This window comes from Camelus ferus, chromosome 10 (assembly GCF_009834535.1).
Source record: "Camelus ferus isolate YT-003-E chromosome 10, BCGSAC_Cfer_1.0, whole genome shotgun sequence".
In the NCBI taxonomy this organism is placed as follows: Eukaryota; Metazoa; Chordata; class Mammalia; order Artiodactyla; family Camelidae; genus Camelus; species Camelus ferus.
In genome coordinates this window covers 31,847,072-31,871,731 of record NC_045705.1, presented here as the reverse complement: position 1 = coordinate 31,871,731, position 24,660 = coordinate 31,847,072, and the positions used below count along the sequence as shown (strand labels likewise).

Genomic DNA, 24,660 nt, shown 5'->3' with positions numbered 1-24,660 from the left:
GTAGAAATTTTATATTTCTCTATATGTCAAAACACAAGTACTAAATTTAGTAGTAAGTAGATCTACCCATAGAAATGATGGTAGTGACAGCGACAATGATGGTGATGGTGGCAGTGGTGATGCCAGTGATGATAATGTTGGTTTCATGACATTAACCAGGGAGGTAACTTAGGAGCATCCTGGGCAAACAGTAATAAGTTACTGCAGACCTTAATTTTTTTTAATTACAAAATTATTGCCATTTTCATTCTGCAAAATTCTATTTGAGTTAGTTGCACTCTATTAACTAGTCCTTAGTTTTATGAAAAAAAGTACTGGGAAGATATTTGTATGAAGGAGTTGTTTTGAAGCCTTTCAGTGATAAATCCAGTTAGTGAGTTAGAATGCTCACAGAGTTCTATAGGATACAGGTCCACCAATTACACATAAAATTGACAGTCCAGATGCAAGCACCGGGACCACCCAGCTGCTCAAGCGGTCACTGGAGAAATTTTACACATATTTATATATACAGTATGTGTGTATATATATACATGTATATATATATAGTACATGTGTGTGTGTATGTATCTATCTATATCCATATCTATGTATCTATATCTATCTATATGAATATAAATATAAATAAATATAAATATAAATATAAATATAAATATAAATATCTATCTATCTATCTCAAACAGAAATGAGAAAGCCAAGCCACAGAGTTCAATTTCAGAGTCCCTGGAATCCAAATCCAAGTTATACCACTCACTAACTCTGTGACCTCAAGGAGGTGACACTTTCTACGATTAGCTAGTTACCACAGTTGTTATTTTGAAATGGGTATACTGATGAATCTAAAAAAAAATTAATTGCCACTCTCTTTTATCTATGAAACTAATTTAAATGTTTGTTGAAAAATTTTTCTGAATTATTTTTGACTATACAAAGCATTCTTGTAAGATTATAAAGATAAAAGAAAAATACTACAAAATAGAACTACAATTAAAAATAAGAAATGCTATACTTCAACTAAAAAGATACGTAACTCTGAAATTTTAAAAAGAAATAATAAAGAGCAAAAAAATAAGAAGTGGATATAAAAAAGAAAGATAGTAAGTTATAGAAAGAACAAACTCTCTGATACAATATTGGTGGGGAAAAACATTTTTAAAGGAGAATTTACCCATACTTACTCAGGGTAAAGTGTTCATAGTCTCTGATTCTGCAATTCCATTGTAAAAAATTACCTTACGGAAACATATACATATAGATAGACACACTACCATGAAATGATTGTCACTGCAGCATTGTTAAAATAGCAGAAATTGAAATAAAATAAATCTTCATATACTGACATGGAGTGGTGTCCATGGTAACTTTTTTTGTTAAAATGTACAGTGTATTGTGTACCTGTTGTATAATTGTATTATTAAATTGCATACATAAATATACAAGTTCAGTATTTCTAAATACAAATATACAGCTGAAAGAATAAATTACAGAGGCAAAATAATCACATAGCTAGAAAGTGGTCCAGAATCAAAACTAGAGCCAGTGCATGTGAGCCAAGGCCCTTACTCTCTGGCCTTCACTGCGCAGTGTCTCCCAGCCTCACCACTGGGCCTTTGCTCGTGTCCTCTCTGCTGGGAATAGCCCTAGTTCTCCTTTCTCCTAGCCATGGTCTAGCTTTAAGACACAGTTTCCTTAATAATTTCTTGATTTATTTATTTACTTTACAATGATTCCTATTGTAATTATTTGAAATTTACCAGCCCTGCCCTTATTTAAGGAAATGGATTACCTCTGAAAAACTTTCAAAATATTTGTTGTCTACTCAAGTAATGAGGGCAAAGTGAAGGAAGCAGACTATCCAATAAAAGAAAAGCATCCATCATAACTGCTCCTGTCTTTACTTGAACAGCCTTTGAAAAAGTAACTCCTTACTGACCAGTGTGAAAGGACTTACCAGGAGTGCAGCTGATGCTGAGATTCAACACCGGACTGAAGCTCAAGGTACTGTTTAATTCTTGGTTTTGGCCAAAGCAGAGATTATCCAGAAACAGCCAGTAAATGGCATCATTGTGCCCGGTTGACAGAGAAACAGCAACTAGACTATGGTAGCAGATCTGTTTTCAAACCTGGAGAAGAGCTGGCACCAGCGTTACCAGTGCCCTTCGGCTCCTTGGTGTTTCCTTCCAGTCAATAAGGTGTCTTGGATTGTATTGGTTCCACTGCATCCTTACTAATGTATTAAGGACTCTGAGAAACGTGAAAGGAGTGGCAATCCTTAAACATGTCTCTGTGGAAATAAGCGAAACATGAAATCAACGTGAAGTAGTCATATACAGAAAAGAAATGTTCCATGAGTAAGTGGAACAAATATTCAGGCTGGTGAGGGTGCAGGCAGGCACCGGGGGAAAGGCAGCATCTGGGAAGCCTGGTGTTGGATTGGTTGGTAGAAAGGAGTTGACAGAGGCAGTAAGAAAGCCTAGAACTTACAGACATAAGGATATGGTCAGGAAAAATGTGTGTAGGCTGCTTTCCAGAGTTTTCTCATATACATTACGTCCTTTGAACTTCACAGCAGCTCCGTGAGGCAGGAGGTGGGTACTGGGGGGCCTGAAAGCACAGTAGTTAGTGCTGTATGCTTTGGAATTAATCACATGCCTGCCAAGAAACTGTGGAGGTGTCATACAACTTCTCTATGGCTCAGTAGCTGCTTCAGAAAATCCACATAATAATAATACTTACATAATTTGGCTGTTTGTGGCGATTAAATGAGGGGGGGAAAAAATCCCTGTGCAGATTCATCTCAAATAATAAGCAATGCATACATGGTATCTATGGTTTCTCTTTGAATAATTGCACTGCTGCAGGAATTGAGGCTTGGGGAGGCTGAGATTATGTACTAAGCCTGCCAGTGGCCTGGCTGTGACTTAGGGGTAAGTTTGCTGTATCTGGATCCAGTGATGTTCCCTGGACACAGAAAGGCAGATGTGAAAAAAAGTGATGAGTCTGGCAGGAAGTGGGTGGGATGACAATGCAATAAAGTGAGGAAAACAGAGGAATAAAGTTGAATAATTAAGAGACAGGGTTCTGGAGACAAATGTTGAATGTCAGGTAGGAATCACTGTAAGTCCCAAGCCACAAGGACAGATGGGGCATGAGTTAGTACTTAGAACACTGGCTTCCTTTTTTTTTTTTTTTTAGCATGAAATGAATCACATCTCTAAGGAAATCTTACCCAGAGGCATAAACAGTGAATGCAATTGAGATTTGAATGTTTGTGTATGAAGAGGACAGAGTTCCTTCTGTGGCTTCTCAGCTAGTGAGCCATCCTTACATGCAAGAGAGGAAACTAACAGACTCGGTTAGTGATGTGACTTGGGATAAGACCCACTTCTCCCTTCCTGACTCCTGAGCCAGTGTTCCTTATGATGAACAAAGGTTCTTCTACGAAAAAATCTCAGTTCTTGGGCTGGGAGGGAGAGGAGGAGGTTAAGTAACATGAATAAAATGTTTCTCTCGTAGTCTCCTGTGGACCCTCTGCATTTGTGTAAGGAATGGAGGTGGCGGTGGGGTTGTTGAATAGCACGGCTGACCTCTCATCACTCACAGAGTGTTACAGTCCAAATACAGTTTGAAGCTATGCTATATGCAAAATTCCTGAGAGGAGGCAGCCTGCCTCTGCTTAGAAATCCCACAAATAGAAAGCATGTTTTCATTGTTAACTTTTTTCCAGGCTGCCATAGTAACTCTCCTGAAACCCCGCATAATCTTTTCTCTCTTCCGGAGCAGAACATAGCAGTTAAGCGTTTGAGCTTTGTGATCAAAATGCCAGCTCCGTAGCGCACTAGTTGTATAATCTTATGCAAGAGAGTTAACGTGCAAAGACCTCAATTTCTCTTCTTTAAAATGGGTATAGGACCAGTGCCCGCTTCATATGGTACCATGAAGTCTAAATGAGGTAGTATCTGCATCGTACTTGACACTGCCTGGCAACACAGTTAGTGAACCTGGTTATTGAATTGTTGTCACTGCTGTGTTCCAGAATCCTTTGCTCCGTGTAGGAAACAGAGGAACTGAAAGGAATGACTTGGACTGATTCAGATTTGAGTCAATTACATTGTGACCTGGGTCTTTGCTGAATCATCACACTTTGTAATCTCCATCAACGGACACTGTATTAGTCAGAGATGATATTATCACTAGTTTTCGATGTATTTTGATCATTTCATAGTTAGGAGTATAACACAAAATTATGAAAAAAGTGTCACATTGCTTGAAAAATAACCCAGAAGAATAATCCACTTCATGTTTATTGAAGATACAACAGGATAATATATTGTAACATACTTAGCACGGAGATTGGTAAATGATAAACTCACAGTGTAATTGCTAGAGAAGCAATACTGATGTTTGAAAGCACTGATTCTGGAGTCAGAAAATGTGGTTTGCTTTCCAGCCCCACTACCCACTCGCTGTGCAGCCCTAGTTAAGTTTCCTGAACTCTCTGAGAAGCAGTTGCCTCATCTGTAAAAGAGTCAGTCATAGGGTTATTCTAATGCCTGGAGCAAGGTAGGTACTTTCAAATGTTGGCTATAAATGATAACAACAAAAGGAGGAAAAATGTATTTCACATGGAAGGACCATTTAAAGAGAGAGAAGAAAAGGCCTGGGGAGATCCTAGCTTTAATGAACTTGCTCTCTTTTAAGCTCTTTATTTAGCATGTTATTAAAGGCCAAATGCTTAGATGGTGAATAAATGAAAAAAAAAAAAAAAAAAGGAACATAAGTTCCCTGAGATCCTGGAAATACATGAAGCCAAACAATCACTAATTATAAATGGTATGCTGCTTTTTTCAGGTTTATAACTCTCAGCTGGGGCTTATATCATCATCTAATACATGGGAAATCAAAACAATGTGACTGAATTCATCCTTTTGGGCATTATGAAGAATCCAGAGTTGAGGAGAATACTCTCTGCTGTGTTTCTAATCATGTATGTGTCCACCGTCTTGGGAAACCTCCTCATTGTGGTAACCATGGTCACAGATCAGAGTCTGAGATCACCCATGTATTTTTTCCTTACTTCCTTGTCCATTTTGGATGTCACCTTCTCTTCTGTCATTGCCCCCAAGATGATTGTGGACTCCCTCTCTGAGAGCACTACCATCTCCTTCAAAGGCTGCATGGCCCAGCTCTTTGCAGAGCACTTCTTTGGTGGAGTGGGGATCATCCTTCTCTTTGTCATGGCCTATGACCGCTACGTGGCCATCTGTAAGCCCCTGCACTACATGACCATCATGAGACCTCGGGTGTGCTGCCTGTTGTTGGGAGGGGCCTGGCTGGGGGGACTTTTCCACGCAGTTATACAGCTTCTCTTCATGTATCAAATACCCTTCTGTGGCCCCAATATCATAGACCACTTTATGTGTGACTTGTTTCCATTGTTGAAACTGGCCTGCATGGACACCCACATCCTGGGCCTCTTGGTCATCCTCAACAGTGGGGTGATGTGTCTGGCCATCTTCCTTATCCTCATCACCTCCTACATGGTCATCCTCTGCTCCCTGAAGTTCTGCAGCTCTGAAGGGCGGCGTAAAGCTCTCTCCACCTGTGGTTCCCACCTCACGGTGGTCGTCATGTTCTTTGTGCCGTGCATTTTCTTGTACGTGAGGCCTGTGGCCACCTACCCCATAGACAAGGCTATGACTGTGTCTGAGTCAGTCATCACACCCATGTTAAATCCCTTGATCTACACCCTGAGGAATGCAGAGGTGAAAAATTCCATGAGAAAACTGTGGATGAAACAAGGAAATCCTTCAGTTGGCAAGTGATAGAATGCTGAGCACATCACATGTTTCCTGTAAGGAGAAGTCATTCTTTTAGAAAGGTGTAAAAAGTAACTGTCTATTCTCCACCAACAGCCAGAGGGATCTCTTAAAAATATAAATCTGACTTATGATTTAGGGTGTTTACAACTGAAGGATTATGGTGCTCTACTGCTTCACATCCTTCCTTGGCCTCCCATTGCCTTTAGAACCTCCTTGCCTTATCCTAGAATCTCCTGGTTAATCTCTCTGCTACCTCTAATTTTCCAACCACATATTGAGTGCCTCCCTGCCCCTCACCATGAACCAGACGTGTTAGGTTTTTCCCATCTGCCCTTAGAGCTGATAAAGCCTTTTCTCACCTCAGTGCTGTTGCTTCTCTCTCTCTGAAAACAAGCTCTCATCTACTCAAGTGGTTGTTTGTCTATAGCTTCTGGTCCTAGATTAAGAGATTGGCATTCTCTCAGAGAGCCTCCTCTCATGAATCAAGTCAATGATTCTTCTACTCTTACCATTATTCTCTATGTCTACATCCTCTTTATCTTCTTAGTAACAATGACCAAGAGTTATTTGTGTATAATTATCATTGGATTTTTTTACTTTCCATCTCTCTCTAGATTGGACAACTACAAAAGAGGAAATTTTATTTATGCATGGCATTTGTTAGGTTTACAATAAATACCTGTTGAATGATTATAGAATACAAGAGCCAAATAACCAAATTCAAGTAGCCAAATTCAAATGGTTATGGGGGAAAAAGAAGGCAATCAATAAAATGAAAAATAAACAAAGGAAAACCAAAAGGCAGAAAGTGGCCGTAAGTACAGAGTTTGTGGAAATGGAGGGCTGTGACTATTTCATGGAACCTACTTCATATTGGATAGTCAGAGAAGAATTCTATTAGAAGGTAACATTTCAGCTGACTTTGAATTCTGTTGAGGGTCTCTTAGGAAAAGTTATGAAATATTAATAAGCTTAACACTGATGAGCACCAATAATTGACAAAACATATCAAAATGAAACAGCCATATGAGGATCAGTGGGATGAAGACTCTAGAGAGAGAAGACTAATGCAAGAGATACCGTGGTACTTCCAAGGAAATATAAAATACCAGAATGGATGGGACACAATGATCTGGGCATAGAGTGGCAAGGAGCAAGATCAGAAATGTACACAGGGCTTAGAGCTTGTAATGTTAGTATTTCTAGTCCTCCCCGAGCCCCCAGAGAGCATGAATGTAGTTGTGTCTTAAAAATGACCCAAAGCCAGAAATGTTTTAGGAACACAGAGTAACTCTAACTTTTGTGCTATAGAGGAGACGGGGAACATGGTGTGAAAAGCTTTTGTAGTTAGCTTCTAGTTGCCCTTTAATTTTCAATCATAGAAGAAACTTCACAATGCCATTTAAAAATACTGCAAAGTAAAGATTAATTTTAGCCCTAAATTTCTTTATTTCTTTTCCACCTATAACTAAAGACTAAATCCGTATCAGTGTAATGACTTGAGTCTTTAGGAAACTCTTAGGATGACCTTCACTTTATTATAATTACATAGTGAAAATATGAGGAAGAACCTTGGAGTGAGGTTCTTGACTTTATATTTGTTTAATATGTGAAGTAATAGGTTGATAAAGTTTGATGAATGAAATAGACTGATGCCAGCAGAGTACTATATTTTTATTTTATTGCATACAATTTTCTTATCTGTAGACCTAAATATACCACAGACAATTGTGTTTCACTTGAAAGAAAGTAAGACTGAGTTTTTAAGACCTGGATTGCAAGTTTGTAGCTGAAACTTTTGAAAAGAAGGTGCATTTCATCGTAATAGTCCCTGACACACTATATGGGGTAAGCGTGTGTAAGTAAACTAGTAAAGGCAAGTAAGTTACTGAAACCTCTCTGGCTTCAACTTGCTTCAGTGTAAAATGGTCATATTAATCATGGAATGACAGGCTTAGTATGTGGATGAAACAACTGAGGTGGATATGACTGATATATAATCAGGTGTTCATTTAGTGTAAAAATGTGCATCAGACCTACAGAGCAATAGCTTTGGAACCTAACTGTATGCATTTTTTGTTGAAATTGGATGAAAAAAAAGTTTACCCTTCTTCTTCCAAATGGCTTCACAAGTATTTACACTGAAAAAAATTCTTTATATTCATGACAAATTGTGAGCCATAAGGATAGTTAAGAAAAAGTATGAAAACAATTACATTTATGGATATATATGACTGAAACATTATACTCGACACCAGAAACTGAACCACTGTAAGCTAACTATACTTCAATTAAAAAAAAGAGTAACTTCAAAATTTCGGGCTTATTTTGTGCCAAAAAAAATTCAAAAATGGATTTTGAATTATTCTTTCCTCTTTTTATGGATGTCTCTCTTATTGGTTTTGTAAATTCATAGAGAAGGGATAAAATTTCAGCTGTGATTCCTTCAAGCAACTGTCCCTTCCCTGTGTGTCTGTCTAAGAATTTTTATCCCTTATTGGCTTTGCCAAAGGCTAAGCAAAAACAAGAGTTCTTAGGTGAAGGGCCTATGGAAAAGCCAATTTCATCCAAGTAACACATACTAAGAGTTTGGTAAAGTAACAGGAAGATTCTGGAGAAAAAAATCATACACTACAATCATTACTAAGGGTTGATGATTGTTCTCTCCATGGGCTATTAAGAAGCTATGACATGGATATTGAAGCCTTGGTAAAATACAAGTTATCAGAATAAATGCCTACCCATTACTAAGTAGTCAACAAATGCTAGTTCCTAGGCCTTTTTTCTCAGTGATCTGCAAACTTCCTTAATTTTTCTTTTGCACAAATTTCAACAGGTATAATCCTTCCTATGTAAATCATTACTTCTTCGGCATCATGAACAGCCTAAGTTACTCTCCTCTTCAACAAACTCCTCATGGCATTTTTCACCTCAGTGTTTCTCACTGTGTAAATGATAGGATTTAACATGGGAGTGAGGACTGAATAGAACACACTCACCAACTTGTCTACAGGGTACGTGCCCACAGGACGCATGTAGGTGAAGATAGAAGGGACAAAATAGAGCACCACTACTGTAAAGAGTGAGCCACATGTAGAGAGGGCCTTGTGAGGGCCCGCAGAGCCATGGGACTTCAGGGAGCGCAGGACGACTATGTAGGAGATGAGTAGCATGAAAAAAATGAGTAAGCACATGGCCCCACTGTTGGCTGCCACCACCACTCCAAGCCTGTAGGTGTCGCTGCAGGCAAGTTTCAACAGTGAGAAGAAGTCACACATGAAGTGGTCAATGACATTGGGACCACAGAAGGTCAAGTCATCTGCAGAAAGAATCTGCAGAGTAGCATGCACAATGCCCCCAGTCCAGACCACCACCACCAGGAACTGGCAGAGCCCCTGTCACATAATGGTTGTGTAGTGCAGAGGCTTACAGATGGCCACGTAGCGGTCATAGGCCATGACAACCAGTATGATGGCCTCTGAGCCTCCCAGAAAGTGTTCCAAAAAGAGCTGAGTCATGCAGCCACCCCTGGAGATGGTTTTCCTCTGCTGCAGCATGTCAATGAGCATTTTGGGGGTGGTGACGGAGGTGAGTGATACATCTAAGACAGACAAATAACTGAGAAAGTAGTACATGGGCGTTGAAAGTGTGGGGCTGAGGGAGATGGTAATGACAATGAGCAGATTGGCCAGTAGGGTAAATAGGAAAGTAAACAGGAAGACAATGAAGAGTACTTTCTGCAAGTGTGGATCCTGCATGAGTCCCAAGAGAACAAATTCAGTCACATTGTTGGGAGGCGTGAGGAGGTCCATTCAGCAAATAACATCTTCCTGGGGCCTGAACTACCTAGAACAGGAAAAAGGAAAGATATTCATTAATCATGAAAAGATCATGGTCTGAATTTCTTGGTATAAAAACTAGAGCAGCCACTGTACCTGTGGAGAGTGTCCTTAACACTCCTGCCTCAGTGCTTGATTCAGTTCTCTCTTACTTCCTCCATGATGTTTCCATCTCTTCAAACAAACAGTTGATGGGAAATTTACTCAGAAAACCGTAGGCTGTCCTCGTGAGATCTGGATTCTCATTCTGGTTCCAACTCCATGTGACTCTGGTACATCAGCTCTGTGTCCCATGATTCCGAGCCTTCCTCTGTGTCTGTGAGGTTACAAACTGTAAATCTCAGATGGGTCTTGTGAGCTGAGAGGTGCTGCACACAGGTAAGATGTATTCCATCTTCCATGAGAATTTACATTTGAACCCTCAGCTCTAACTGGAAAGAAAGACAATGGCGATGATAATCTACCATAAGCAGACCATTTAGGAAAATGTATATGTTGTTGTTCACATGCCCTCCCTGGTACCTCCTATAATACAGATGCTATTCATGTGAGCCTTGTCACTGAGCCTGCCGCACTGCCTGGCCCAATGCCTGAAGTTTCTGAAACCTATTAGGTGATTAGTAAATGCTTAGAGAATCACCATTCTCCGTGGGTAAGAACGCAACTGCTTCCCAGACCACAAACCTACCAGGAATTAAAGTGTGTTTGTCCCCCTGCTCTGTTTATCATTGTTTATCTGCTTCTCTATGAGAAACATAAATAAAAATCTGAAAAGAAGCTGTATTCCAGTTTAATAGTTTCTAACACATTTGTAGGGTAAATATGAAAATATGAATCACCTCTAGTTAAGAGTAAGTTAAGGGATCATTTTACTCTCAAGATAATTATAGTGTTTTTTAATCGATAATTCTTATTCTTCAAAATTCTGTTCCACACACAATTTAATATTGACATATTGAGTGAATTTACAGACTTTGTAGACTTGGGGAAAAAAACAAACTCTTGCATAGGTGTTCAGTACACAAGGATCTGTCACACAAAGGGAATCCCAATTTTCAAAATTCTAAAAATAATAAAAAATGAAAGAGTCTGCTAGATACAACAGAGAGATAGATAATATACATATATGTGTATAAACACGCACAACACAGACACATGTAAAATCTATTACTTACTGTAAATACCTACTACAAGTTCACTCATTCAACACATATTCCCTGGACATATATTAATGTATGTTTGTTCACACAGTCGTGAAAAGTATTGCTCTTAAATGCCTGTGATGCCTGAAATTTCATTACCAGACAGCAGCAACTCATCCCTCCATGATGTGAGTGACCTTCCCACCCCTTTATGTTTCTGCTACAGGCGTTCTCGTGCCTCCTTCTCCCTTCTTCCCACAGCATCCATCATCCATCATTCCTGGTTACAAGACACAGCATTACTAATACAATGAGGAAATTTGGGGACAAAAATTTCCCAAAGAAGAGGGAAAACATGAACATAATGAAATGTATTCGACCAAAAATGTCTTTTCCTTTGAATGATACATGTTTAAAGCTTTATTTTTTTAATTATCCAAAACAAAAGCTTTACACATATGAGGAAACAGAGTGCAGCAGCTGCAGTACACCCCCTTGTTGTGAGGTGGGAGCCCTCAACAGAGAGGAAACAAGAAGAGTGCACATAGAGTAAGCATTAGACATAATTAATAAAAGTGATTTAGAAATACCTAGGAAGAAATGGAAATTACTTTTTCCTTTTCCTTTGGCTCCACAGTATTCTTTCTAGGAATAAACCCTAAAGGAAAATATTTTTTGGAAGAGAAATGTCATTATTTATAGATGTGATCAACACTATTTTTAAGAGCTGTGAAAAATTTAGAAACTACATGGAATGTTCAATATTGGAGAGATGGATGACTAAAATATAGTGCATCTCCTTGATTCATGTGCATTTTTTACCAGAGGTGTTTAAAAAGGTTGTGCCATATCATAGGAAAATTCTTACATTGTTTTCTTAACTAAGGAAAATTTGGGATGTGAATTTGAATTATGTAATAATTCTAACTAATTTAATTCTAATTATATTATTATCATAACTTAAATATCTCTCACTGAGAAAAAAATATTTTATTTCTAAATTAATGTTATTGTAGTTGAGTCTCTCTTGATGTTTTCATGCTAAAGAGGGATTGAAGTCATAGATTGGTGAGGATGAGGGGTGATCATATAATTTGTAAGATCCATTTAATCTTGAAAGTCTGTGATTATATGATATCCTGGGGAAAAAAGTAAACCTTACCTATGAAGTTGTCTGACATAGCTCTATGGCCAGGGCCCCAGGCAGCTGCTAGTTCTCCAAGAAAGAAGTAAAGTCGTAAGATTAAAAATGCCACCTAGCTCAGCTATAATAAGTGTCTTTGCTGATTTATAAGCAGTACCTTTGGATAAGGCATTTTTCTTGAAACTTCAAAGTGCTACCACATTTCCTGTTTATAGCCCAATTCTGTGAAGTTTTTATCTGTGACTAATTGGACTCAGGGGTACTTCACCACCATTAATAGATCTTGCGAACAACCTAATTATTGCATATAACTGAATTTCAGAGGAGAACTCTTAGAGCACTCATGTTGTTTTTGAACTCCTCCTTAAACCTGCAGGAAGGCAAACGCTATGACAAGAGAAAAACATCATCAGTTTGACCACTTCTGAATTTAGGTATTTGATAACAAATGAGCATAATATGGAGTCCAAATATTGACTATTGTATAAACTAATCATTTAGGTAGGTAACTATCTGACTTTAAAATTTTTCAGGGTAGTATTTTATTTTCGTTGATCTACCATTCATTCTAATCATAATTTTTAAATATTGTTTTCAGATGTACAAGTGGTAATTATGAACCCTATTATAATTATGGCACTTTGGACCTGGTATAGTTTACAGTAGGTTTTTAAAGTGGTCATATTTTGTGTTAATGCTGGAATTAGATTAACATGATAATGATGAAAATAATTCAATTTTTCAATTATATTTGGAGATGGTAAAATGCAATTTTGTCACTTAATCTAACAGTAGACCTATGGAAAATGAAAAATGGGCAATAATATTCACAATTTATAACAAGAAAATATAAGACATTGAATAAGAACACCATTTGGCAAGAGGAAATAAGAAACCAGACCAGTAAACCCTGGGCCAGGATTCTTATCTTTAAATGATTGCTTTACATTGAAAGTGTCCTGATGTTGTTAAACTGCCACCAACTGTAAGACTTATTGCAATTATCTACTAAAATAAATAAATTTGAATATTTGACATTATTTAGTAAATAAATTTAACCAATTCAAATCAACTCAGGAATATTCCTGTATAGAACTACACTCACTCAACATGTTAAAATATGCTTTCTTTAATAAGAAGAAAAATAAATTGTGCATAACTCTGGATTGGATCTAGAGGATGTGGTCACTGTCAGCAGGATGTGTCATGTAGGAAAAGAGTTTAAGAAAACTGAAACCAGATGACTTAACCTAGTTTGACTAGACACTTTAATAGTATAATACTGTAATACTATGTGTGATGATAGATGCCAAAGACTGAATGAGGATGTGAAACTACCTAAAGAACTATAAGGAGTATGGATTTTGTGGAAGTGTCAGTGTGAAAATGGTTTTCAACTTGAACTTGTCTTTTAATTCTGTAATGAAAACTAGAATCAGATCAGAGAATTGGCATGTACAGACAGAGTCATCATTCCCAACCTCATAAAAGCTTGACATCCATTCACAGTGGCCGATTAAGTGGCCTTGCAGCCTCTACTTAAATATCTACAGTTTGGGGCAGAGAGATTGCTTTAGAACCCCAATCATTGCCTAGTCTAGCTCTCCAAGCCCTAGAGAAGCATGACATGGAAGGAGAGCAGAGTTAGGTGTAAATCAATGAGGACTGTCCAGGAAAATCTTTTCAAAAGAGGAGTTGCTGGAGCTATACCAGGAAAGTCCATATACAGAATACAAATCCAAGGCCAGAGTCATTTAAAACCCTGGAGAGTCACAGGTTCTCAAACATGAAGGGTAATTCAGAAAAAAAGCAGAAGAAATTATATAAAAATCTTATCACAGTTGACCAGAAACTAGGTGAGGTATGGTTTGATAGGTTCAGGGAATAATTTCACAAAAACCAAATAAATACCTGGCAAAGTATTCTGACAGCAGCTTAATGCATTTCACTAGGTAGAAAAAAACATGTTCTCAAAAATAAGAAAGCACTTAAGAGCAGAGCTCATGTTGTCTTAGTCCAATCCAGAGACAACTGTACCCAAAAGGACAACTGCAAGATTGTTCACCACAAAGAGAAAAGCTTTGGGAAGTAGACTGTGGTGTCATAACTCTTCCAAATTTACTTCTAATTGAAGTAGAAGCAAATATGACAACACTTATGGCAATAAATATAGTGGCTTGGGCAGATCACAGAACTTGGAAACACCTTCCAATTTACCTAAGTTAACTACTTCTAGAAATAGGGGAAGCTGTTCCAGATTATGGGAGAAGATAACGGCTTAGTGTGAAATAAAACTAGCGTCTGCTGATCCTGAAGCTAGTGCTCCTACGATCCATCACGTTTTTATTCATAATATACTTGCTAAATATTGTTACATCAAAGAGTCCATTGATTTTTTCAGTAAAACATATGGTATCCGTGAAGTGGAAGGCTGGATCTTTTTGTCAAGAGAGAAAACTATAAACACATCTCTGTGGCATATACACACATGCGTATTTTGGTAGCAAACTTCATTTTTGAAAAGAGACAAACTAATTCACAATAGAGTCTAATAACTTAGGTAAGGTATCTGAGAAGTACTTTTTTGATCAACTGTGGATTAAATATTCCTGTTTTTTCATATCTATCATAAACATTCTCCTAAAGCAGTTTTCAACAATGATTTTAGATTCAAAGAAACAAATGTAAAGCCAACTTTCTAACAGTAAAATTATTTTACAAATATATTTTACTGTCTGCTTTTGAAAAACATCTGCATTTAATTGCTACTAATAATTTTTGCTAATATAATATAGTGTTACTTCCTATGGTATATAATCAAAAATATTTTTATATACCAAAACATAATCAAATACTAGCCCTCCCAAAATTAAAAGACCACAGGATGTGGAGTAAGGGTATTTGGGCTCAAAGCTGGCTTTTCATGTTCTATGATCTAGTAATTTAACTTTTCTGATCTTCCTTTATTTTTTTGTAAAATAAGAACACCAAATTTTCATTTTATAATGCTGTTGTGACAATTTGATTACACTTTAAATTTTTCATATCAGTCTTAATACAGTAAAATTAATTTTTATAATCACTGACAACTTTTACCAAACAGAATAAGAAATCCAATATATTTTTAAATATTAGGTATGTCAGGTGTGTGCCAAGAGAGCATTGGCAAGTATCTTCTTTCTGTAATATATTCCACATCATCCTTGATACCAACAAGCCACACAGCTTAGTAACAACTGCTTATATACACAGGCACGTTATACAATTCAATAATTAGAAAAGGAAAGTTTTCAATTACTGTAAAACAAGAGAGGTTCTAATAAAATGCTGTGTTATTTCTGTTACATATGATTGGAAAAATAAGAAATTGAGACAAGGAGAAGTTAACCCTTGTATCCCAGGACATACAGTTAATAAGGAGCAAACCTGAAGATATAATTCAAGACAGTCTGACCTCCAGTCTTTATCTTGATCTTGGCCCCACATTACCTCCCACATAAAAACTTACCAAATAATTAGCCAGATTTTTTTTAAACATTTATCCTTCAACAAAGGCTTTCAGAAGACTATTTCTGATCTTAATTTGGTGAGGCATTGAAATATGGTTTCAAAATACACTTGGGAATTTGTAAGATGACATCTTCTTCCTCTGAGAATTTCTCATCTCCTCTCTCAGGAGAATTAAGAATTGCACAGTTATTTTATTTACTTTGTTAAGTCAGTTAATAACATTTAACTTTGTCCATTTCTAATGTTCCCTAAATTTGCTATTTAAAGAAGTATTATGTGAATATGGAGTGGATGTAGAGAACAGGGAACACTCCTACACTGTTGGTGGGAATGTAGTTTGATGCAGCCATTATGGAAAACAGTATGGAGATTCCTATAAAACTAAAAATAGACAACCATATGATCCAACAATCCCACTCCTAAGCATATATCTGGAGGAAACTCTAATTTGAAAAGATACATGCACCCCAATGTTCATAGTAGCACTATTTACAATAGCCAAGACATGGCAACAATCTAAGTGTCCATCAACAGATGACTGGATAAAGAAATTATGATATATTTATATAATAGAATACTATTTAGCCATAAAAAATACCATTTGCAGTGAAATGGATGGACCAGGAGATCATCTTTCTAAGTGAAGTAAGACTGAAAGAGAAAGAAAAATACTGTATGATATCACTTATATGTGGAATCTTAAAAAAAAGACACAAATGGACTTATTTACAAAACAGAAACAGACTCACAGACATGAAAAACAAACTTAGGGTTACCAGGGTGACAGGGGGTGGTAAGGGGTATTGGGAGTTCAAGATTTGTAGATACTATTATATATAAAATATGTAAAAAACAAGTCTATACTGCATAGTTCATGGAAATACATTCAATATCTTGTAGTAACCTATAATGAAAAAGAATATGTGTTTGTATATGTACGTCTGAAACATTATGCTGTGCACAGAAAACTGATGCAATATTGTAAACTGACTATACTTCAATAATTTTCAAAATTAAAACGAAAATTATAAAAATCATGTGACAAGCACTTCTTGACTTTTCTTTCATATTTAATCTGAAGGTAACCCTAGGAAATGAATATATTATTCCAAATTCATAGATATGAAAGCAAAGGGTCAGAAAAATTTATTTCACCTGTCTAGGCTGGTGTAACCAGTAAGTAGTAGAAATAAAAGACTGTTTCTGCTGTTTTAGTTCCTAGCTGTTAGCTGTCTAATTTAAGAGCTGAAATCTCTGGAAAGTGTTGGATATGGTTCACCATAATCAGAATAATATTCCTGGATTTCATACTATATTATAAATGAACTCTCTAAGAATTTGAGTACATGGAGGTCAGAATTTGATCTACAAATAAACAAACATGTAATAAAATCATAGGCATTGAGAATTGAAAGGGTTATAAGGGAGTATCTAATTCATTATTTTTATTTTGCAGTAAAAAACCTGAGACCCAGGGAAGGAAAGGAACATATCTAAAATTTCACATTCTGATGCTGGCAGGTTAAAAATAAAATTCAGGTTTCCTAAATTCCAACCTGTTTTATCTTTTCTCTACATGGAATAGCTGATATTCTTACTTGTTACAGAGTAATTCAAACAAAAGGCATTGTTGCATTTGCCTAATTGGTCTCTGTAATTACTTCAGTAAGCCTCATTGTTTCCCAAGCGAGATGTGCCTGGGGAAATGAAGATGTTGAGAGGTCATAAACAAATACATCTTTGATTCTATCCTATAGGATTTTCTCATATAAAGGAAAATCACACAAAGAAAAGATATTTTTAAATGAGATTTTTCTTTAAAAAAGAACAGAATTTTTTTTAAGCTCCAATTTTCCATATCAATTTAGTATGTCTCTCCATTTTATCCTTAAACCAAACAAATAAATTATGTTGGAACATGATAAGATGCTATTTCCTGTATATATCAAATCTCTTTGTCAGCATAAGAATATGGTGCTGCTTTTTCTTTACTATTTGGAAAGGGAGATTAGTTCCAAATACTTCTACCCAGTCCTTTATATTGAAATAAATTTACTCATGCATCAGGGACCCAATATGGAAATTTATGCCTTCTGTAGAATACCCATAGTCCACTAGATATGCAGAACTGGCCTGTTGAGAGAGCTTTGGGCCAATATTCTCACCTTGTAAAGCAGTTAATAAATAGAAATTCAATTACATAGAGTTGGGAGACCATGAGGGGGAACTCTTCTGTTCTGCAACATAGCAGAAACCAACAAAAGAAGAAAGACTCTTCTTTCCCGACAAGGGCTCAGCCAATGAAAAGTCATGGGCCCTTTAGTTACAATAGCCCTCTCAAATCCCTTTACCCCTTTATGAAAGCATTCTCCTTTCCTTGCCATGGAGGGAGTTGCCTGTGGTTCAACATGGTTACAGGTCTCAAATTGCAATTCTTGCTGATGCCAAACAAGCCCATTTTTTTGGAAAAAAAAAATCTGGTAATCTGTGTGTTTCAAATCAACAGACATCAGTTGGCTTTCTGACCAGTGGACCACAGTGGCATTCTGCCACCCAGGAGTGAGTGTTAGCTTAGAATCTGCCTCAAGTAATCTCCAGAAAGATTTGAGTATTTCTGTTTGCCCAGAGCACAATTACCCCAGTAAATGGCCTCTGCTCCCTCAGAGAAAGATTAGGTTGAAGATCCACATCACCTATTTGTGGTGCTATCACAGAGTTCTCATTCAAAATTACCTGAAGTAGCCTTCATTAAAAAAAAAAAAAAAAATTCTGGTTTAGAAATTATCCACACCTGGTGATTGGATGAGGAGCCATGATTTTTCCAAATTAAATCTGTTGACTCAATTCAGACCACTGTTCACCAACTCTAGATTATATTTGATCACCATCATCATCATCATGTTAGTTGGCTTGGGTTTTCACAATAAAATACTTCAAATTGGGTATCTTAAACAACAGACATTTATTTTCTTACTGTTGTGGAACCTGGACATCCAAGATCAAGGTACCTGCAGGGTTGGTTTATGGTGAGAACTTTCTTCACAGTTTGAAGATGGCACTGTCTCTGTCCCCTACCTCACATTGGAGGAGAATTAATAAAATGGCTGCACTTAGGCTAACAGATTGCTTATTCTTATACTTGCCCTTAACACGGTCAACTAACCGGACTGACTGGTTGCTACTCACAGCTCAAGGCCCATTGTTAAAGTAAAGCTATTAATTTTACAGTTTCTACTTTATTCCAGTAATCAAAAGTAACAATCATGCTTGGTCTCTGAGTCATTCACCGGAGAAGGTCACGGGACTGTAACCTTACAAAATAGCCTGAATTACTAAGAAGACCACACCTTGGTTGCTTATAAAATAAAGAGATGGAAAGAGTGACAACCACTAGACTGTATAGAATTGGTCACCTGGAGACACCATGATGCCACTCCGATTCTTATGAGAAGAAGATAATTCTGTTGATTGTTATCAATGCTTTATTGTTTAAGCTATGGCTGTATAATCACCCTGCCCCATCCCCAAGATGGGTTCACAGTTTTGAAGGCACTAGCCTGCTGTGAACTCCCTTTGCCTGGCAAAGAAATAAAGCTGTCTCTTTTTCTCTAAGCTCCAAGACTGAGACGGGAAGGGGGCAGGGCACAGCCATTCAAGGAATGCTACAGCAATTAACATCAAAATGGTGAAAGATTCAACCCCCAGTAGGCCCTGAGGCTCAAGATGGTGGGTGGTTTGACTTCTAGCAGACCTTGAGCTTCATTATATGCTCACTGTAACATATTAACATGGTGAGTAACATGCCCACAGGTGCCATGAAAGTCCCAAGGCTACCACAAAAGGTCACAGAGTGGGAAATGGCCAACTTCCTGGGAACCCCAGCCCCTTCCCCAGGCTAGTTAGACTGCTCCTTCCCCTTATTAGCATATGAAGCCACTGAGCCCATAAAAACTGGCAACAGTTGACTCCACCTCCTCTCTCCCCTCTCTCTCTCTGTTCGGAGACAGCCCACACTCGGTCTATGGAATGTGTACCTACTTTTAATTTGAGCACCCAACACCCACACCTTGTGGCCTTTCTCTTGCTTTTCAGTGTATCTCTCTGAATAAATCTACCTTTACTCAACTGTGGCTCACTCTTGAATTCTTTCCTGTGCAAAGCCAATGACCCACACTTGGTGGGGCACATCCCAGGGGCTCAACCAAAGCCTGGGACATGGCCCTCCTCATGCCCCACATCCATCTTTCCTGCATCAAGACCACATCTTTGAGTTTCAGTTAGGCTCATCAGGGGTGGGGGCCAATTTTTCTGCAACAACATGGCCTTTCCTCTAAGCAAACATCAGAGAGCAAGCTCTAGTGTACTTTTCATTTCTTATCAGAACGCCAGTTCCATTGGATTAGAACCTCACTCTTACTATCTCAAAGAGTACCAGCTATTCCAGTCCCTGCTGCTCAAGGCTTTCCAGCCTGCATGACAGGTATGAGTGAAGAAACTTTTTAGATGAATTCTGCCTCAGCCAGTTTCTAACCGCAAAGTTATCAGAGTAGCTAAGCCTTGAAATCCCAAATGAACTGATCAAATTCCTGACCCACTGAAACCATCTGAAATAAAGTGAATGTTGATGTTTTAAATCACTAAATTTTGAGGTGATTTTTTTATATGGCAATGGTATCTGTAACACTGCTGTAATTTAGATGTTGTAGTACTGGCTCATGGTAAATACACTAAATGAACAAAATAGAAAGCTAAGAAATAGAATAATAGATACATAGATCTTTATATATGAAACAAGTAGTGGCATTGTAGGCTAATTGGAAACAAAATTGTTACTCAATAAATGTACTGGGGAAAGCTATTTATCCTTAGAAGAAAGTAACATATACACCCATCTCATACCATACCTAAAAATGTATATACTATGTGGTTGAAAGATGTAAATATAAAAAAAAAAGACTTTAAAATATTTAAAGAAAATTATTTTTATACTCAGAACAGGGAAGGAATTTGAGAAGTGCATGCAGAGATATTTTACCCTGAGTCCAGCTTCCTCATCCCTACATACAGCACAGGTGGTGAATCCTTGATCCCAGCCATGCTCCCTCTAATGAGCATCTTCAGATCCAGCTGCCAGCTCCTTTAAATCTGACAGTTTTTGAAGTATTAGATTTCTTTCTAATTAAAAGACCTAGAGTGCTTTTTATTTCCTTCACTGTAGAATAAATAAAACTTTATTATTGGCATCAATTCAATACATCTCAAACATATGGAGGCATTATTATTGCTAAGCACACTGAGTGATTTCAGTTATAAATTGAGAAAAAAATGAAGGCATATTTTGGACCCAAGTGTCTAAGTTGTGGGTTGCATTTTGACGGGAAGCTTGTAATGCCAGAGCCTTAAAAATGCTCTTTGTAATACAGTATTTGATCCCCAAAACCACCATAGAGGTATTGTAAACAGAGAAGATACTTTGATTCATCACTTAAGTCAAGAACACATAGTTTATGGAGAATCAGAAAGACATTCATTATGTAAATCAAAATAATCTGTATCCCTAATGGTAAATATTTATTGCATTAAACAAAAAACTCTAAACCCAGGTAGTTTAATTTAATGAAGGCAGACTCTGAAGATATAGGTGATTTGAATGACTTAAATATATATTCAACTACTGGGGAGGCCACCTGAGCTAGATGCACAGCAAGGGGCTGAAAAATTTAATTCTTAGACAAAAACTTGATCACCAAAGAAAATCAACCACACTCTACCATTACAGCATAAATTTCACAAAGTTCATGTCTTGTGGATTTATCCTCTGCTATGAACATGTGCTGTGAAATTTTAAATTAATTAATTTGACTGAGAAATTTATTTTTATTGTTAGATTAACATTTTTAAAACAATCTAAATTTTTAATTTCAAATTTCACTCTCTCAGACTAAAAGGGGAACAAGTTCTATTAGGTCTTGTTTCTCTATACCAAGATGGTACCATACACCACAAACAAGAACTTGAAATAAAACCAAAAAATTGTTGTCAGTAAAGAATCTTAATACACTATGAATGTGTATATAAGAAATTAAACCTATGCAATTCTCTTGGTCTTAAGAACTATGAAATATTCCACTTACAAAAAGATTAATTTGTATAGCTATTTCAGAAAAATAGGCTAAATAACCCAAAGGAAATGATGTTTTAAATGCAATCACGTATAGTTTAAAGTATTGCATGATTCTGTAAATATCATGTCCTACATGAGGGATACAGCCCTTTTCCACCTAAGGTCAGATTTTTACTCCAAAGTTTCTTCATGGCATTTTTCATTTCTGCATTTCTTAGGGTGTAGATTAAGGGGTTCAACATGGGAGCTATTAAAGTTACAACTACCATCATGGATTTGTCAATGGGAAAGTTGACATTAGGCCTTGCATACGGAAAGATACAGGGAACAAAGAATAAAATGACCACCGTCATATGCGATGCACAGGTGTAGAAGGCTTTGTGATTTCCTCCCGCACCATGCATCTTAAGGGAGTGTAATATGACCCCGTAGGAAACTAAGAGAATGAAGAAGACAACAGTGCAGGTTGCCCCTCCATTAGCCATCATGGAGAGTCCGATGAGGTGGGTGTTGGTGCAAGCAAGTTTCAATAAGGGGTACATGTCACACAGGAGGTTGTCAATGACATTGGGGCCACAGAAGGGGAGCTGATGAATGAAGAGAAATTGAACCAGTGAGTGCAGGAAGCCTCCATCCAGGCCACCAGCAGCATGAGAACACATACCCGCCGACTCATGATGGCCAAATAATGAAGAGGCTTACAGATGGCTATGTATCGGTCATAGGCCATCACCACTAGAAGAATGACTTCAACACCAGCGAACAGATGATCTATAAAGACTTGAGTCATACAAGCCTGGAAGGAAATAGTCTTTTTCTGATGAAGCAAGTCAGTGATCATTTTGGGAGCAATGGCAGTAGAATAGACAGTATCTATAAATGATAAATAAGCCAGAAAAAAGTACATGGGGGAACCCAGGGACCGGCTGGCCACGATGGTCACCATGATAAGCAGGTTGCCTGCTATGGTCACGAGGTAGATGAGTAAGAAGGGGACAAATAGAACTTTTTGCATCTCAGGGTTCTGTGTGAGCCCCAGCAGGACAAACTCAGTCACATTGTTCCTGTTTTCCATGGTGATCTGAAGGTGTTGATCAGGTGTCAGAGTCTGCAAACAAAAGGGCCGATAATGACTTGGAGAGGATTGCAAACTTTCTGTCAAAAACTGTGATGTCTTACTGCACAGTGTTTGCTCCATGAGGGCTCACACAATGAGAGTTTGGAATCTCCTCCCATAAGCACTCTATCCAATATCACAAATTCCTTGCTTCAACTACAGCGACGAGATGTCCGTATTCTAACTGGGAGGCATACGTGAGACATGATCTGCCACACAATAAGAAAGCTGCTTTTTCCAGAATCTCTCTCACAAAGATGGCTGTTTTGACTTAACATACCATTTCTACTTTTCCTGAACACATTTTGGCTTCTGAGGTCCACCATGAAAACAATCTCATCTCTAATAACTTGATTTATATATTTACATAAAGCAATACTTAGTCATGGAACATAAAACCATAGGCTTACATTTAGATAACTATCTCTCTAAATTACTGCGAGCTCCAAAAATCAATAATTCAGTCACCCACAGTGTGAAAGATCCAGGCACACCCTGAGTATTCATTAAATGCTTATTAAACTCTGTTTAAATAAACTGAACTTCAAAACTCATCAGAGAACAACTGAACAGAGATAATGTATAAAATTCTTCCCAACCAATAAAGTACAATGAAAGTAATGTTTTGCTTGAAAATGCACCCACACACACACACAAACTAAAATGACACTTATTACAATGTTACTAGGGAAAAAATGGACAATATAAACCAAAGTGATTGATACTACACTGACATTTTTCCTACTTTCCAAAATTGTTTAGAATCAATTGTTGCTAAGTATAGCTTAATTAAGAATGCCAAATAAAAGCTGAGGCAGAATTGTGCTGTAGGAGAAAGAATTCTATACCAAAATCTAGAAATATATTATTTGATTTGGCTCAGTCATCTTGGGAAAATCACGTCCCAATTCATTCTTATTGAAAAGGTGATTACCTTCCCAGATGTGTTTCTGAATTCTTTTCATAGAAACCTTTATCTTAAATTGCATTCTAACACTTCTACTGGTAGACTCTCTTTATATTAATCAGGGTAAAGAAGTGTGCATTAAAGGTTATTTGATTATTAGAGTAATGAGTAAATTAGATTATTTTGTTCATATTGTAAGTTCTTGGTTATCTGAGTCTGTGTGGAATTTAGGACACTCATTCTCACTTGAGGATAATCAATCCTCTGTTGGGCCTTTCTGATATGATCCTGGGCCAATTTTACATGTAATGTGGATAATTTCATTTTGGCAGAAATATCTCAAATGTGCTCCATTTCAGTGTCTACATTTATAGACTGTCGTTTGTGAAGGGCAGGGGGTTTTTCTATTCTTTGTGCCTCTCATGAACCAATGTGTACTCAGACATCAGCGGGGGAATAAAAGTATAGAGGAGAGAAAATAAGAGATGACGAAAAAAGGCAGATAGAAAATGTCAAAGACTGTCAGCTGAATAAAATATGCTTTGAAATTTGTACGTGGTTTGGTTTAGAGGCATTGAATGAGTTAGTTAGAAGTAGAGGGATTTTGAATTTCCTGAGCTGTCAGTCTGGAGGTGGACTGGATTGTTAACTCAGCATCAGCACCAGGACTTGCCTCTCAGAATCTTTAGACTTCCAGAGTAAAGGAAAATGAGAAAATCAAACCCTGAACTTTCAGATGTATGAGTAGACAAAACCAGCTGCCTAAAGGAATTCCATCTTCTGAACTCTGGCATTTCATTGCATAATACATAATTCAGTGTCCCCACTCACAATGAGGATGCTACATCCACATTTGTAATGGAAAATAAATACACTTCATAGAGTTGTCTGAGGATTCAAGAGGTAACTTCTAATAGGAGAGTCTAACTCCTTGACCTATTGAGCACTTACAACACATAGTTTCTAACTGATTTTCCACTGTCACCTGTAGGGTCTATTGGGACAATAACCATACCTTACCAATAATTGTATCTCTATAATCCATGAGTGTGCCT

The 24,660-nt window shown here is 37.4% G+C and overlaps 2 protein-coding genes and 1 pseudogene across 2 annotated transcripts; 1 reads left to right on the top strand and 2 right to left on the bottom strand.

Annotated features, from left to right (window-relative positions):
* Positions 1 to 4,892: 4,892 nt before the first annotated feature.
* Positions 4,893 to 5,825, top strand: LOC106729835 (olfactory receptor 4C6-like). The gene has a single exon (XM_032490488.1). The coding sequence runs from the start codon at positions 4,893 to 4,895 to the stop codon at positions 5,823 to 5,825; it is 933 nt and encodes a 310-aa protein (XP_032346379.1).
* A 2,882-nt stretch (positions 5,826 to 8,707) lies between these two features.
* Positions 8,708 to 9,634, bottom strand: LOC116656635 (olfactory receptor 140-like). The gene is made up of 2 exons (XM_032490487.1): positions 9,253 to 9,634; positions 8,708 to 9,141 (listed from the first exon to the last, which is right to left on the bottom strand). The coding sequence occupies exons 1-2, from the start codon at positions 9,632 to 9,634 to the stop codon at positions 8,708 to 8,710; spliced, it is 816 nt and encodes a 271-aa protein (XP_032346378.1).
* A 12,069-nt stretch (positions 9,635 to 21,703) lies between these two features.
* LOC116666660 lies at positions 21,704 to 22,918 on the bottom strand (annotated as a pseudogene).
* Between the last annotated feature and the right edge of the window lie 1,742 nt (positions 22,919 to 24,660).

Coding starts and splice junctions, on each gene's coding strand:
- LOC116656635 (XM_032490487.1), bottom strand. CDS start 9,634: ATGGACCTCCTCACGCCTCCCAACAATGTGACTGAATTTGTTCTCTTG. Junction 9,142..9,252: donor TGACCGCTACGTGGCCATCT/GTAAGCCTCTGC, acceptor TTCTTTCTGCAG/ATGACTTGACCTTCTGTGGT.
- LOC106729835 (XM_032490488.1), top strand. CDS start 4,893: ATGGGAAATCAAAACAATGTGACTGAATTCATCCTTTTGGGCATTATG.